The sequence below is a fragment of the Charadrius vociferus genome, unplaced genomic scaffold (assembly GCF_000708025.1).
Source record: "Charadrius vociferus isolate BGI_N301 unplaced genomic scaffold, ASM70802v2 scaffold526, whole genome shotgun sequence".
NCBI classification, from domain to species: Eukaryota; Metazoa; Chordata; class Aves; order Charadriiformes; family Charadriidae; genus Charadrius; species Charadrius vociferus.
In genome coordinates this window covers 311447-328939 of record NW_009648966.1, presented here as the reverse complement: position 1 = coordinate 328939, position 17493 = coordinate 311447, and the positions used below count along the sequence as shown (strand labels likewise).

At 36.3% G+C, this 17493-nt stretch overlaps 1 protein-coding gene across 1 annotated transcript in view; it reads right to left on the bottom strand.

The window, feature by feature from the left end:
* The window catches only part of VWA8 (von Willebrand factor A domain containing 8), a 106189-nt gene that overhangs the window by 9602 nt on the left and 79094 nt on the right, over positions 1-17493 (bottom strand). The window contains exons 20-23 of the mRNA XM_009887708.1: positions 16888-16964; positions 2721-2796; positions 1900-2035; positions 477-596 (exon numbers count right to left, since the gene is read on the bottom strand). Coding sequence (XP_009886010.1) covers positions 477-596; positions 1900-2035; positions 2721-2796; positions 16888-16964 — 409 coding nt within the window. The remainder of the gene's footprint in view (positions 1-476; positions 597-1899; positions 2036-2720; positions 2797-16887; positions 16965-17493) is intronic.

Genomic DNA, 17493 nt, shown 5'->3' with positions numbered 1-17493 from the left:
AAAAGAACCATTCATCAAGCTCCCATCTCTCGTACTGGAGAGGACTGCACCTGGCTGGTGCCTCATTTGATACGGGGAAAAAAAGAATGGTGAGCAGTTGTGTTAACCATTGATGTCAGGTATCAAGCTGCTTACATCTCATGGTTTTGCTATATTTGTATACAATATATGCTCATTAACAAAGACTTCTCGTAACCTTGTCTGTCTGTTGTTCTTGTCCAAGTCCCATAAAGCAAATTAGTCGCAATGCAGATGACCACATATAGCTGTTCACTTCAGGGCAAGTTCGGGCACTTTTATTAAGATATATAAAGTTACATCTTAGTCTTCAAGCTGAATCTCACCCTGAGTGTCTTACATGAAACAAAGTATCAATATGCATAAGGACCCCTTCTCCACATGATATCTAATGAATAAAGACAGTCATTCTATTAATCAATTATATTAAAGATCACCATTTAATATGAATCACTTACCTAATGTGCCAAAAAAGTCATTACCCAAGAAAGGAAATCCAGGTCTATTTGCTAGAACTATCATTCTAAAATCAGGATGAATAACTATTACATTTTCTCTCCCCTCTACATGAGCTTGATCTGGAAAAGAAATAAAATTTATTAATTGCATATTTAAGCTTTGCATTATGAATGAATTAAACGAACTCTATTAGATTAGAAGAATTCTTAGAATTAGAAGAATTCTTCTAATCTAATTATGTTCTTCTTAGAATTAGAAGAACAGTTACAAAAAAAGGCTCAATAGCTTCTTAGCATGTCATTCAACTATGAGTGTTCTAGGTCTCATTTTAAAGTTTCATAATTTGTTTCATGAAAATTTAACCCAAGTGTTTCATTTGAAAAAATAAAAATGCATCCACTGTTTTTGGGGTAGGGACTACCCGTCCTGTTTATATTTAATTTCACCAAAATGCTGAGGCAAATGATGAATAAAATTTCTTTTTATATAGGTCTGACATTATCTGATCTGGAAACATGGGACTGAAATTCCTCCTGATTATTAAAAAAATATGTGAGAAGCCAGAGACACATGATTTCACACATGTGAAGACTCCGTTCCCCCAAAACGAGTAAAACTGGCCACATTTTTTCCCTTGCAGCATGTTTCCAGTGGCACAGGGAGTTTGGGAATGCTTTTACCTCCTCTAAAAAAACCTACAGTAATAATTAAGACTGGCTAGCAAGATAATAAAAAATTCCCACCTACAGTTTATAATGACAAGAAAAATCAAGTGTTGTGCCATGTGAGTGCTGAATGATTGCTCCACTCAAACATTGTTCCCAATATTGTTAAAACCAAACTCATTACAGTGTCTATAAACATTAAGAGGGCATTTCAAACATGGTCTGTCTTTGAAAAATAATGAAAAATATTTAGTTCCTGTAATTCATATGAATTAAATTACATTAAATTACAAAATACTTCCATCCTGCAGGACATATTTAAATAATATAAGCATATGCAATATTTGATTAGACGAAACCCTTAACAATTCAACCTTAAATATATCTCAATTCTAGATTTGATCAAATTATACCCTGACTGTCCACATGGGCATAACCAAGATCATAATTTGGTCAACTAGATCCTTATTTCTTATGGTTAATGAGAAAATGAGAAGCAGAGACTTACCGTTTGTTGGGTGGGTTTTTTTTTGTGGTTTGGTGGTGTTTTAATTTTTCAGCAAAATTTGTGAGAATGCTAATTAAGAAAACCTTTGTGGATACTGCCAACGCAGTAAAGAAAACTACTGTAAACAGTAGTAACTGTTAACCCTTTAGCATCAAGCACTTTTTCCATTTGGACTCTTTTGGGTCTCTACTTAGTAACTCAACGTGTACATTTTACTGTAAATGATCAAAAAGCTTTCTATCTACTTACTGGCAACAATTCGCCTTCCGTCGGACAAAACCATTTCCCCACTTTCTACTAAAGTTTTTAAGATACAGGTAACATTTGTTGGTGCTTTGTCTGCCTCATCAATTACCAAAATATGTCCGAATTTCACTGCTTTTACCTAGAAGAGAAAAGAATCAAAACATCACAACTCCCCCAAAACACTGCCAGAAACTGTATTACTGATTTCTCAGTCAGTAGTAGTGACATCTTGGTGGCACTGAGACAGGAAAGGGACTCAGAACAGGGATAAGCTATGACCGAACTGAGCAGAAAGAAGAGAAAGTGGGTAAGACAAGAAAGGTGGGTGTTTCTCTTTCTTCAGGATAGGGATGGGAAGGGCTGTGCTAGGAAGGGAGAGAGCAGCCTGACTGCGAATGAGGTGGAGTGTTGACAGAGAAGTGCAACAGCTGTTTGCATCTGTCAACATGAAGCTGAAAGAAATAAAGAATGGCTGCAAGAGCAGGTTGGAGTCCAACTCAGCAAGTAAGTGGGAGACGCTACATAAGAGGAGGAGGAAAATACCACTCTACCAGTTAGAATGTGTCAGGTTAATACTAAATTATTTTCCATACTTATTTTGTGCATGCAGGCTCTCAAGACTATCATCTTACTCAGCATTTGGCACAGCAAATGTGACAAATGTGACCAAAGTAAAAGTTAATGAAATGTTACCACACCCACTGACTATGCCATGAAAGTAATCAAATCACAAAGAATTTTCTTTTTTGAAAAGCCAGCACGTTTAACTACTTGTTTTTAATGAAAAACATTTCCAAATATACAATCCAAATGTTACTACTGACCAGTGGTGAATCTTCATATATAATAAGACCATCTTTAACAGAAGGTTGTAGAGTAAGGCTTTGTACGGTGGTATCCCTGAAATGTGGAAAAACAGACAGTGTTAACTAAAATACACAAGAATTTTAGTTGCAATAAAATGCCAAATGAATAAATGAAAAACTGAAGGCTCTCTTTTTCTAAGAGGAAAAAAGATTATTTTTTTTTTCTTTTCGGGGCTCTGTGTGCGTATGTGTGTTTTTAGAATTCTTGAAGAACTTGAACCAAGAACAATGCAGTGCCAGGTTAGTGGTCAAAGGTCAGTATCCCTGCCTCTGCCAGGGCTTTTACAGTAGTTCTCAATTTGTCATAAAACCCTGGAAATGAAAACACTGAAAAGTGAATCTGTATCTTCTGCATATAGGCACATTACTACTGTTACTACTATTTCTAGTTAAGCATGTTTAAACTGTCACAACAAACAGTAGAATCTCCCCAAAAAACCCAAACAGGAATTTGCAGTTTCATAGTCAAATCATTAACGTTTTAGTTGCTCTTCTACATGTATCACCAAAAGGGAAAAAGACTAAAAATACTCCTGTGGAATTCTAAAAATCAACTGCTTTTAGTTCTATCTAAACCATACCAGATGGAATAATTTTTACTAGCACTTGCTACATTTTATATCATGGACCGTGTCAGCTCTTAAATGAGACAGAGGTTTTAATAGGGTAGCATTTCTTTTTGAAACTGTATTCGTGTTTGAATTGCTCAAATTATTTTTTCCTTCAAATGTAAAATAGCGTTAAGTAAAATCTGTAATCAGAATGTTCCTTAATCTTTACTATTTTCATTGATTTCAACCACCACTGGATGTAATAAAATAAAAAACAGTTGCAATTCAGAAAGGTCCAGCAACAGACATTGCCACACAGAATTTACCTATATAAATCATGCCCATAACCTAGGGCAAGCCCCTCCTGATTCTATAAAATACTTGTCAAAACCTTTATCAAGATCTGTAAAATCAACCTCACTGTCCTTGGGGTTCAGAGAGATCAATGAGCTAAGGAATAATCCAGAGGTGGGTGATGACAGAAGATCCCCATGACTCCCACAGTTTCACGGGCAACTGGATATCCAACTCAATCTTAGGGCAAGTAGGCTATGCTATCCCTTTCCTCCTGTATTTCAAAATTTGTATTAGTCTGCATCAACAGAATGAGGGACTATTTACATGACAGAACTCAAATGGAGAGCCTGACCTATGCTGCTTGAGATCCACACGCTGGTTGATAGGTAAGGTTGGTAACTTTTGCACTGCACGTGAGATTTGAATCAACAAAAATCTCTTACCTTTCACAGCCATACCATATAACAAAACTGTTTGCTTAAGCTAAGCTGACTCACTGTTCCAAATATCCACCTCAGCTCTATCTTTCATTTTGTAACACCTTGTAAAAAACCAACAATATCCTGATAAGCTCCATGGGTACAGGAAATCAAACACAGTACTGTTTGCAGCTAACTATTAAATGGCCAGTTTCCAATTACACTTTTAAACTGACAGCATAACATGCAAATTTCCTTTATTTGAAACTGTTGTCAGCAGGATTTCTGTCCCTAACAACTAATAATTTCTTGTTTAGCTTTAAACTCATGATTGATTTATCCCAATGTTTCCCGTGCACAGGAATAAAGCATAGGTTGGGAACAGAAATTTTTAATATTAGGCTACTTCATCTGAAATGTAATCCCAGATGGGAAAGGTTACAAAGGTGGGATCACTTCCACTTTATTTAACTCCATCAACTGAGGCATCTCACAAGCAGCAAGACTCCCCAAAATAGTAATATTGATATTGTATTCACATGCAACACATAATTTTTTTAACGACCAAAATAAGCAGTAGCATTAACCTATTACCTTAGAAATCCTACCACGGAAAGAAAAATAAAGCTTCCATCATCATCCTACTTGTCTGCTCGTTTCTACACTGGGCAGAGAAATCAATAATGGATGCAAAAATAACAACAAACCAACAACCATTGTTTCTTGAACACAGACTATTTAGGGACTAAATTCTCAGATTGTCTGTATCAGCCTACCTCCATTAGCAGTTACCATTTCTGGTTCAATACTATACAATCGCAGACGTAGAAGAATTTTACAATATGTAAACCAAACCCTAGAGCATACGCAGGCACAGTCACATGTTACTAATTAGTCAAGAAATTATTCATAGGAAAATATTTTAAGGAATTAATCCACGGAGAAAAGAGGAAGGATTTGTCAAACCTGAACTGTAATCTCTTTTAAGTAACAGAAAGGAAGAAAATGGGAGGATCTAAGGAAAGCACAGAACAAGAATAAGGTAAAAGAAGGTGAAGCATTACAGGATGCCTTACAGATCATAAATTTGCACTTAGCAGTCAATGCGTGGAAAAAATAAAGTGAGCAGAGAGTGGCAGGAAAGGAAGAAAGTGGCATGGATGGGCAAAAGTGGCAACGGAAGAAAACACACAAATGTCAGATGGTGTTTTACTGTAACAAAATAGTGTATTTTACTTTGGATGAGCTAGTTAATCCTCTGGCTCTGCAGAGATTATTCACAACCACCTGATACGAAATACTAACTTGTGCTTACTAACACCAGCAGCCCACAGAAATCCTTAGGATGATCTCAGTCTTCAGGGAAGACAGAATTGACCTTATCTCTGGGGGAAATAAACACTAAATCCAGTTTCTAAATTTTTTCTTATTTTATCTGTGGTTCTTTCCTTTCTTCTACTTTTTTGTTATTCAGCTCTAATATTTTAAGGAAATATTTCAGGGGATTTGCAATGTATTATAGAAGCTAAATATGCAGCCAAATATTAATTCCTTTGGCTTGATGACATAAGTGAATGCAAAACTCCTGTACTTGCTTAGGCTATTACATTCAGCCACGTATATAAGAATGATTTTGCAAGGGTTTCCTTTCAGGATCAGAAGCTATGCAATTAGATATCATTAATTTCTGTTCTTCAGAAACCTAACATGACCCAAACACAGTAAAGAACGGCTAAAAATAATCTGCCTCCTTAGGGGTTTCTTCCTCTTAATTTTCTACTTCGGAATGAATTATATTAACGTAAAGACACTGAAATACAGAATAATAAAAATATGCTAAGTCTGAAATATTTCTGAACAATACGGTATGCAGATTTTCCTAAATGTAAAATATGTCTGGCGCTCAAAACATTAGACTGTAGAATTTCACTCCCACAGGAAAGGAACTAAAAGCTGTAATTCACATTCACTTATTAATATTAGCATCTTAATATTAACTAGGCTCTAACAAAGACATGAATATCAAAACCTCCTAATTTCATCACATTTGGCACCCAAGATGAAAATAGTTCTGACACAAAGAAGCAAGACTGTGGGAATGTAGAAGCGAGTGCGAAAAACTGTCTGACATACTGTCATCCTACTCAACTGAACTGATTTGTCTTCTCCTGATTGCAAAAGAAAAATATGAAAAGCTTGGTAATGTCTTTCCTAAGAACGTATTTTTATTTTTATCACGGAAGCCATCCACGCAAGCAATCTCTAAAAAAATATAATAAATAAAAATCTGCTACTGAAACTCAGCAACTCTTTTGACTATATCACTCAAATCACAGCAGGACTTCTCAGAATTCTTTTGATGTTTTTTTGTTTATTAGCTCACATCACTGTCTTTTATTTATTTTTTGCTAGTGATGCATTGTTTACGCTAAAGGCAGCTTTTTCTGAGATCTATAGACTTACTCGAACATAGTAGCCTGTGACAGTTACTATTTCTTTGACAGCAATGCCTTCTTTCTGGGGAAGAACTATGAGATCCAGCAGAACTTCCCATCAACCACAGAGACTGTCCAGTCCATTCTGTCCCTGTCAATTTTCAAGATTTACTCAAATTCTATTAAATAATTGAATTGAAAAAGTTATACCAAAAGACAGGAGAGGAACTACACCTGATAACTATTTTATTGTTTAGAATAGAATTCTGCTCTACACAAATCCAATGAGTGCAGCACTGCTTATTCCATTCATTGGAGACAGAAAACTTCTTCCAGGGTCTTTTCAAATGAAAATCCGGAGTTGTTTGGAAGAGCTGAATCCATCTATCGGTAGACCCTGCAACAGAGCAGGATGGGTGGCAAAGATGGGAAGAAAGTAAATCTCAAAGGATTCTGCATATCCTGTGGTGAGACACAGAAGACGAAACTAGCTAGGAGGAAAAATTAAGGAACAAAGGAGAACGATGTTCCTCTTCTCCTGAAATTTGTGTTAGTTCATCTGGAGGACTATCTGGCTGAAAGATGCTTCTTTAGAGAAATGAAATCAATGCATGAAATTCTTCATTAAAAATGTTAATGCTGTCTATATGACACATCTGCAAATATTCACTGTATGTTTTGACACTTCTCCTCCCCAGAACACTGAAATGGAAACACCAAAACAGAACTTAACAATGAGTAAATTATAAAATGGGTAATCTAACTTAAGAAAAGGAAAAGGTATTCCTATGCTTTATTTTAAGACTTGAGCCCCCAAGGAGGCCTATGCCCAAGTACAGGACACAGTGTCAGGACCTTCGTTAACACTGCAAACATCCATATTCCCCGGAACTGCTCCATCTTGACAAGTACTGAAGAATACTGTCCTGGTTTTTGTATGTACTTACACGGAGGCTGAAAGGATAAGAGAATATCTATGGAAGGTAGCCTTGTGTTTTAAGGGTGGTGCTTATGGTAACGACCTTAAACCAGATTCAGGTTTGGCCTTCCTCTTATTCTCCAAGTGAAACTTTATGGTAGCGGAAAGGAAAAAGCAGAGACACAGAATATTTGCTCTCAGAATTGTTGTTTTTCATTTTTGTGAGGTATCTGTCCATCTAAATACCTATTTACACAGATGTATACATCTTCTCAATACCCATGTGCTGTGACCTAGTTTTAAGAGTATTTGAAAAATAATTAGGCCAAGGTCCATTTGAAGCTGTTAATTGGTTAGCTAATCCACTCATGGATTATCCTGATGAAGAGCAGGTGATCTTAACACAAAGAAAGAATCTCCATGACTTTGACATTTACAAATTAATTTCTTTAGCCAATCTATCATACAGTCACTGCATTGCATGATCTGACCACCATGTTTAGGGAATTCTGAAATATCTGAAAAGCCAATCAGCTGTCTCATTTCTCTGTTAAAATGACACTGTAAAGTCTTTTTGACTTATCTCTACGTACTGATAATTAAATCCCTGATTTTCTTCTGCTAGGCCATTATAGCTACTCAGCAGGACATATATTTGTTTAAAATCCAAGAAATTCTTTAGCATATAAAGGTACTCATTACTCAGTATGACTGTGGGTGGCAGAACAAAGCCCAAAGGGAATTATATTTTTAATTCAGGTTGTATGCTTAAATCAAGTTACAGAATTACTTCTATGTGATCCATCTTTCAAAAGGAGATGCAATGTTTTCACCTAATTTGTTCTTGCAACATAAGAAACTCACTCACTCTAACTATAAAATCCATTAATGAAGAAACATGACACCCTACAGCTCCCCTTATTGTGTATAAGAATAAATTTCACTGAGTAAACAGCAAGAAACTGTTACTTCAGCTTTAGAGGAAAATGAAACAATGGGGTCTTCTAACCTAAGTTATTTCTCCGTAACAGCCACGCAGCACGATATTCACACTGAATTCAATTCCTACAAAAAGATAAATGAAGGAGCTCTCTAACACCTGGAATCTGACAGTAGCAGAGTAGTCTGACAGCTTGTGAAAAGCCAGCACTGGAAACAGAGACCATTAGCTTGCATGAACTCTTGGAAGCTTTGCAATGCAACTCTGTATTGATTGAAAATGTATTGAAGAAAAGGGGAAAAGAAAAAAACAAGAAAAGTAAAAAAGCATCAAGACACCTATTATATGCTAGCCAATACATTCAGTGCTTCACAACATAAATCTTCACAACAAAAATATGTCGTCTTATTATGTATTTCCAAACCTGAGCTGCATAAAGAATAAAGCACACGCTATACAGTTACTGCGCATCACATTAAAATAAAATATTCTAGACATATGCATTCATGATTTAAAATCATCAGGAAAAACTACCTAGCCTTTTTTTCTTTTTGCAGCTGCCAACATAGAAATACACAACACACACACACATCTTCACTGTGTTCAATGGATTCCTCTCTAACATACCAGTGCAGTTCTAGAGCACTTGCTTCAACAACAGTCTGCTACAGAAATAGCTTTTCCTGGTTGTTCACTGTTAAAAACAGATTTGCAGAGCTATATCAGCATTTAATTTTTTTTTTTTTTATATGGTCCTATATTCTTTCAAGAGAAGATAACCAAATGCAATTCTGAGAACAAGTACACTCTAATTCTACAGTATCAGGTGATCATCTGTGTCTTGGGCAAAGGAAGTTATTCCTTCTGAAACAACTTTTTTCATTAGAATTTAAAAAATCTGGAGTCAATAAAGCTGAAAGGGTAGTTTTAAATGATCTCAATAGGGGAAACAGATAATTAGATTTTATAGTGATTACGTGTGCTGAAAAAGAAGGAAAGAAAATTAACACCTAAAGATTAATGGACAGTTTGTAGTAAGTATTGCTTGTAGGGACACCATAAGCTTATTTTCCTACCCCAAACCTCTCCATTAATTTGATTGTTAAAGATCACAGCAAAATTACGTTTATCTTGAAAAGGATAACATATGTAAACTCAGTTAATTTTTGGAAGAAAAGAGCATCAGATTACTGTAATTTATTAGGGAACCAGAAAAAGCACATCACAAAACGCAGTAGATTTTTAAAATGGACCCTGTATCACACTTTTCAATCATCAGTCACTAGAAAAAACACAGTAACTTTGACAGGAAGACACAATCCCATCGGTAAATGTAACATTAGGAAAAAACAGAATAAGGTAGTGTAATATCTTCTAAAATAATAGTAAGATTATCAGATAACAAATAGAATTTCTACAGAAGTTAGTATTCTGTTGACAGTGGTGAGACATGAAATTTACATCAAAGCCAAATTGCTTTAGAATATATGTTAATGCCTAGAAAAATGGAAAACAAGTGATCCCAACTTGTAAGAAAAGGTATCGCAAGGAGAACTAAGACTTAATATGGCTAATTCAAGGGCACAAACCCTTTTATTTAAAAGCTAAAGAAGAAAATTTCCAACATTCTCTATTTTCATGAAAAGGCATCATAATCATATTTATAAGCAGTTTTAACTCTCTCAACCTTACAGAGAACGACTCTCATACACCAAAAAACATTTCCTCTTCTTGTCATTTGACTTTATGAAGATTCTTAATTCTCTTTATTGACAATAAGCTAATTTCCTAGAAGATTATTTTCTTGATACTCAGGAAGAGAACACTCGAACAGAACTAATCATTTCATATCTCCTGCAGATTCACTGAGGGTCCAAGCAGCAAAAAATCCATTCATAAGCCATTGATAAATTATTGACGTAGATTACACTGCAGTCTGCTCATCAAAAGCAAAAGCTTCTATTTCTGTAAGCAGCAGCGATGTTCTTGCGCAACTAAATAATTACAGATCTACATACTGAGGACGTCAGAGTTGAGGTTGACTAGTTTTACTTATCATGGCTTCAGTGACCACGTCTGTAGTAGCTCAGGGGCGATCCAGTTCTCCCGCTAGCTGCGAGCAACCCAAGTTCCCATCGCAGTGGAAAGGATTGGTACTTTCCTGAACGTTTCAAATTGCTTAGAGGAATGCCTGTGGCAGACATGCTGCAGAGGAGATGGCGGGCTGCAATTTTTGCATTTCCTACAGCTGATCTCTGGCTGAGACAGCGTGAAGCCAGGAAACATCTCAGAGAAATTTCTCCTTAAAAGCTGCTCATTATTTACACTCACAACATAACAATAATAAATGTTCTAGAAGTTATAAAACTTAATCTCATTACACAAAATGTTCTAATTTTTCTTGTCCTGAAAATAATAAGTCGGAAGCTGCTTCTTAATTACCCTCAACTTTAACTACTGTTCCATACTGACACATTTAGGCATCAGCTAAGGACAGTGCAAATGGACTTCCCACATGGAACAAACACTGCTGGATTATCTGATTTTATGAAGACAAGATAAACTAATTTCTAAATTTTTTTTCCCCTACTGAACAGTTTTGATTTAGCAAGAATGTTACTACAACATACCTAGAATAAGAGCTAGTTGGGGTCAATCCAGATACTAGGTTGCAGAAATTGTTGGTAAAATCACAGAATGATAGAGTGGTTGAGGTTGGAAGGGGCCTCTGGAGGTCAGCTGGTCCAACCCCCCTGCTCAAGCAGGGCCACCTAGAGCCAAGTGCCCAGGACCATGTCCAGACAGCTTCTGAATACCTCAAAAATAAAGGACTGCAATGTATACCAAACTTTAAAGAAAAAGTACTGACACAGAAAAATGAAAATTGTGCCTTCCTGAACCAAACAAATGTGCTGTTTGGAACACAATTTTTCTTAAAGGGGCTACCAAGACAGAGAGGCTTTTGTTTGCTATCAGAGCAATTAGGAGAACAACTCATGATGGCAGATAATAATTTCAGAAGGGTCCTGGTGCCAGTTGCTCTTTTTGTCTGTATGACCCAAATCCCAGTAGAACAGAGGTGGCAGCTTTCACAGGTCTTTAGTTGACACTATGTGTTCTCCACAGTATTTTTTCAGTTCTCTTTAGTTGCCTAAATTAAGATTTTAGATGAGAATAAGTTACATGTAAATCTACTTTTCCTTTTTTTAAGCTCAGGTATTAAAGACTAGAAGTGTATTTTAATGAAAGCTGAGATCAGATAACATCATATGACTCCAAAATCTTGATGTATATATTAATCCAAATGCCTTTAGCACGTAAAACCTAGCACCTTATTTATACTAGCAGAAACTACTATAAAAAGTGAGTCACTGAATTTTACATCTTCTTAGTCAGAACCTAAGCTTTTAGGGAACTTTCTATTAGAAATCTCTTCACAATTAAAAAAAACACAAACCGCACACAAAAGCCCAAAACAAACAAAAAAAAAAGGGAGCCATAAATCAAGTTTGCATTACAAACAAAAGGATAAATACTGTAGTTCTAACACCTTCTACACAAAAATAGTAACTTCAAGGAAGAGAAATCATTGTTATTAAAATTTAAAAAGCAGCTTGACAGTACAACTTAATTCCAAATAGATGCAAACCTAAATGTTTAACTGACAGGTAAAAGTCATTTTACTCCATCAAAGCCATTCTGTGTATGCAATTAGTTACTAATTTGATGATAAGAGAAGTAAAATTAATCTTTTTTTCTTTGATCACATCAAAGGAGCAACAGTCTAAAGTCCATGATACTTTCTTCTGATGTATTTATGCGGGACAGCAAGGAGCTTACATTTTTATATTTATCTATTACTCTCATCAGTGCTAAGAAGGATTTTATAGTCTTAAAAGGGCACATGTTCTTCCCTGAGTGTTCTCTAAAGCTTTAAATTTTTTTTCTTCCTACTCTGGAATCCTCTTGGTCCAATAGATTTCGTAATTTAAAGCAAGATATTATCAGTTTCCATGAAAATATTTTTCCTGATTCAATGAAATTTGTTTTACAGATTCACAATTTAGTCTACCAAATTTGGCTTCAGATTTCTGTGTAGAACCACTGGCAATTTATTTCCACACAACTCATATGAGAGATAGCAAAAGTCGTAACAGCAAGGTTCATAAAATGATGAGGTTTTCCAGGGTTGAAACATTTAGGAGCAACACAAATACTTGACTCTGTTACATTTATTTGGACAACATCAAAGTTTCTAAGAAAATCATCCAGTATGTGTTTAATTTCTATACAGATCTCTTATTGGCCTGCGACTGCACAGGCCTCATAGATTGTCACCCACCCTTCTAGCAGCACCATGAACGCATGCTCAAGGTGAAAGCAATAAACACCCAAAGTTTAGTATTAGGCAAGACAACACTGTTGTATGTTCTGTAATATGTAGCTGGTATCCTGGGTGCACAAAACTGAGACAACCACCCCTGAGGTGTAAATGAAATTTAGGATTTCTCCGCTGAAACTTATTCTTGTAGAAAAGGAGTGACTGGGAAATCCAAGCAGATGAAAACTCTTCCTTCAACCCAGAAAAGGAGTTAGATGCTTCATAAGGCCAGTCCTAGAAAGAGGCTCTGCAGGGCCTACCCAAATTACCCGTTTCAGAAAGAGTCCTATAACCCCACAATTAAAGCAATGAGAGAGCGGGTCAGCTCCTGATCAACTCCTACTATTGGGAAGTATGTGAGAGGAAATAGCCAACTTTTTGAATAATCTATAAGCAAACATTTTTTCTCAAATGCTTTCCTTATTAAATCTAATCACAGCTTCCTTCCAGTTAAGATTTTGAGTTTTATGGTCCAAAAATTATTTATAAGACTTAACAATTTCAAGAAAATAAAACTCTCAACGAGGTGCTGTAAGAAAGGTTAAGAATAAGGATTTCTAACCTCCATAAGCAATCTAAACCTTAAAGTCAGGCTGACCCTTCCATGTGAATCAGTGGTAGAGCACGTAAATACAAACGTCAAAAGGATGTTTAAGGAAAAGCACTCTTTTTCTGTCTTCTATTTCCTCTCATTGTCTTGAAAGTATAAGATATAAATGTAAGACTTGAAAATTACTCCTGGTAATAGATCTTCATCTCTAAGGCAAATATTCCCTGCTCAAATGTCACTGAATATATGGAGCATTAGATCAGCAGAACTCCTTATACTATTTCATCAAGACAGTAAAAAAAACCAACAAAAAACCCCCACAAAAAAACTCCCCACACCTCCTCTTAAAAAAAAACCCAAAAAAACCCCAAAAACCAACACCACCGCAACCAGACAGCCAACAACCAAAACCAAACCAGGTTTGATAGCATGTTTAGTTCTTTTATGTTCCTGCTTGTTGGCAAAAGGGGTAAGGTATTCTTCTATGAAAGACACCTACATCAATTACATTGCATAACAAAATTCAGTACATTACATCCCCCTTATTTACCTCACAAGCTGTTGAAAGTAAATATTTCTGGAATCTCTTCATGATTTAAGAAAGACACGGACCTGCTGGAGTGTGTCCATAGGAGAGCCACGAGGATGATCCAAGGGCTGGAGCACCTCTCCTATGAGGAGAGGCTGAAAGAGTTGAGGCTGTTCAGCCTGGAGAAGAGAAGGCTCCGGGGAGATCTTATTGCGGCCTTCCAGTACCTGAAGGGGGCCTACAGGAGAGCTGGGGAAGGACTTTTTACTAGGGCATGTAGTGACAGGACGAGGGGGAATGGCTATAAACTGGAAGAGGGCAGGTTTAGATTAAACATGAGGAAGAAGTTTTTCACTTTGAGGGTTGTGAGGCACTGGAACAGGTTGTCCAGAGAAGTTGTTGAGGCGCCATCCCTGGAGGTGTTCAAGGCCAGGCTGGATGTGGCCTTGGGCAACCTGGTCTAGTGGGAGGTGTCCCTGCCCATGGCAGGGGGGTTGGAACTCGATGATCTTCCTTTCCAACCTAAACCATTCTATGATTCTATGATTTTGGCACTTTAATATCGTTAGAAAAAACAGGTCTTGAAAAATGGCAATTGGATTCATAAATCAGAATACTTCTCAAATTCAGTCTAATTATTTTTTTTCTATTATTTATTCACTACTTTTATTTATTACATAACACTACATTTTAATAAAGAGCTTAATTATATCCATTTTAAAGCTCTTCTTACAGTTTTCTTCACTCCAGCAGTTTCTTCTCTGGTTATACCTTAATTTTGCCACCAAGAAGGATATTTTATAGCTAAGAATCTCTCTCTCCACTCCAGAATGGCTACTATTCACTTGCAACACCCATTCAGCATTGGCATTATTATACATACACTTCTTTCATGGCAAATTATATGAAGCGGCAGTCGATATGGGCAAGTTCAAGAGCTCATAATGTCATCGTCATCCATTTTCATACAGATTCCCTACCTCACTAGAAACTCAGAGCCTCAGGATATGCAGCTGACAAGTGCACACTTACTTCCAGAGACTAGTTGAAGTGGAACTGAAGAGTCTGCAACCCAAATTACAGGAACTAATGAGGTACCATCTGTCAGACACATTTCTGAACGGACAGAGAATGTCCACCTTCATCTGACACTGAATCGCCTCCACATGTTTCATGAAGAAAGCAGTGAAAATATCTTTCCCCTACAAAATAGTCAACTAAAATGCATGCTTTGAATTCAATTGCTCTAGATTTATAATCCAGGTATCTGAGCACCATTAGAAGTATGAAATTTAAAAATAATTTCCTGTTAACATGCTCTAACGGTATTGATGGTAGCTAATTAGGAAATCTGTAGAAATATCCAGGACTATCAAAGATGAATTGCACATTCTAGCATATTTTCTGATAAAATACATCTATGCCATAAGCTACTGACTGCATTTCTCCCCACAAAATATCCAGAAGCTTAGTAGTGAACTGGTTTGGGTTTTTTTTCTAAACTTACTCTTTTTTTGTTTTGCAATCCAAAAGCGTGCACTAACAACATCGTAATCCTTGTTTAAATGCCCTATACAGTTTATCAAGATATTATATAGACTGGGTTCTTCACAAGGTATTTCAAAATGCCACCCAAGAAATAGAAACTTCTGGATTTTCTCTATCAGGAATTATTTTTGTAAAACTCCATAGGACTACTCATCATCTCCTACATCAACCTATCAGTAGAACCTTGTAACCATAAACAGTACTTCACAGAGTCTATAGAAATTTGTCTTGATTAAACAAATTTATTTTTTTTTCCTAGAGATGCATCAACTAGCGTATTGTAACTAATACATTCTACCACCCCAACATGACCCCAAACATCGTGCTTATGCAATGTTCTCCTGAGCTATCTGAATTTATGTTAAAACACTGTTCTGTCTGACCACACCTCACTGGACAACAATTTTTCAAAAAGACACACACTCTGAGTGACAGAAATACTGTAGTATTTTGTTAAATAATTGGGTTTTGCAAAAATGATAGTGTATTTCATCCAGAAGGACATGGCGGCTGCTCCAAGCAGAGAAGATGGTACGAAATTTAACACAAAGCTGAAAGTAGCAGGTTACAAAAACACTATTTGGGAAAGTAGTAATGGAAGTCTAGGTGAGGAAGTACAAAAGAAAACAGCAATAGAAAAGTGATGAGATAAGGCTATCCATGTATTAGGAATAGAAGGACAAGACATTTGAAGACAAAAAGCTGGGGGAGAAAGCGAGAGAGAGAGAGAGAGAGTTACAGAGACTTTGCTGTTAAAGGGCAAAATATCAAAGATGAACTTTTTTATTAGCACTATTTAAAAAACAGTGATTATGGAAAGAGACAAGGTGATGAAGCTAGGAAGTTGAAGAAAGAGAGGCAAAGATCAGGAATGAAGCTGAAAAAGGATGCAATTCAACCAAAACTGATTCCTCTAGACATACCCAGCCTTTATTGCAATTTATTGATTTAAAGTTCATGTCATAAAAAAAGGCAGATAATTTGATATTATTTCAGCTTTTGAATTGTTTTCAATTAGTTTGTTGTCTTGAAGTCTGTTTTTTAGCTTGCATGTGAAAAAAATTATAATTTTCTTATCCAAATATGTTTCTGGGTGAGAAAGATATATGTGTGGTCAGCAGGAGTGCCACAGGAAAAAAAAAACCAAAAAGCCTTTACTCTGTAAAATATCTTTTTTCCAAGGAGTGACATATTCAAACAAGCACCTTTGAACTTTTTCCTTCACACAGTACCTCCTGCTTACAGAAATCTCTCCAGAAATGACAGCAAAATATTACTCTCTCTTCTTGAGCATGGTTTAATGTCAATACGCTCTGACTTCTACTTCCTCTTGTGTTAAGCAATGTGATTGCATTAGATTCTTGTACCCCCTTCTCAACCTGTCAGCTTATTGGCTCTGTCTATAAACCAGACACATTTCTGTGGTCTGTGTGCCACCAACCATAATAGGGTCTTTGTTCAAATAATGAGAACAAATTAAACTTCAGAAGCACGAGTTTTAAAGTGTGGGAAAACAGACTATGAACACAAAGTATGGAAGTGTAACACGTTCTTACCTATGTAGCTGTAAATACTCTCTGGGCCTGTTTAAAAGGTGAAGGAATCTGTCAACAATCTTGTTTTTCCCAACACCCTGCAGTAAATAAATATAATATTAAGACATAATACAGATGTACACACTTAAAAGTTATAAACAGATATCTTTCCAAAAAGGAAAGGAGACCTTATCACCCTCTACAACTACCTGAAAGGAGGTTGCAGAGAGGTGAGGGCGGACCTCTACTCCCTGGTGAAAAGTGATAGGATGAAAGGAAATGGATTCAAGCTATGTCAGGGGAGGTTTAGATTGGATAGTACGAAACATTTTTTCACTGAAAGGGTTATTAGACATTGGAATAGGCTGCCCAGGGAGGTGGTGGATTCGCCATCCCTGGGGGTGTTTAAAAAAAGGGTAGATGTGGTGCTCAGGGACATGGTTTAGAGGTGGTTTTGTCAGAGTAGGTTAATGGTTGGACTTGATGATCTTAAAGGTCCCTTCCAACCTTAGCGATTCTATAATTCTATAAAATTGCTAAAATACTCTCCATGTTCCTTTATAGGCAAACACAATTTCAATCCATATCAAAGAATTCTGAACACAATTTAGTGATACGTATTTTATT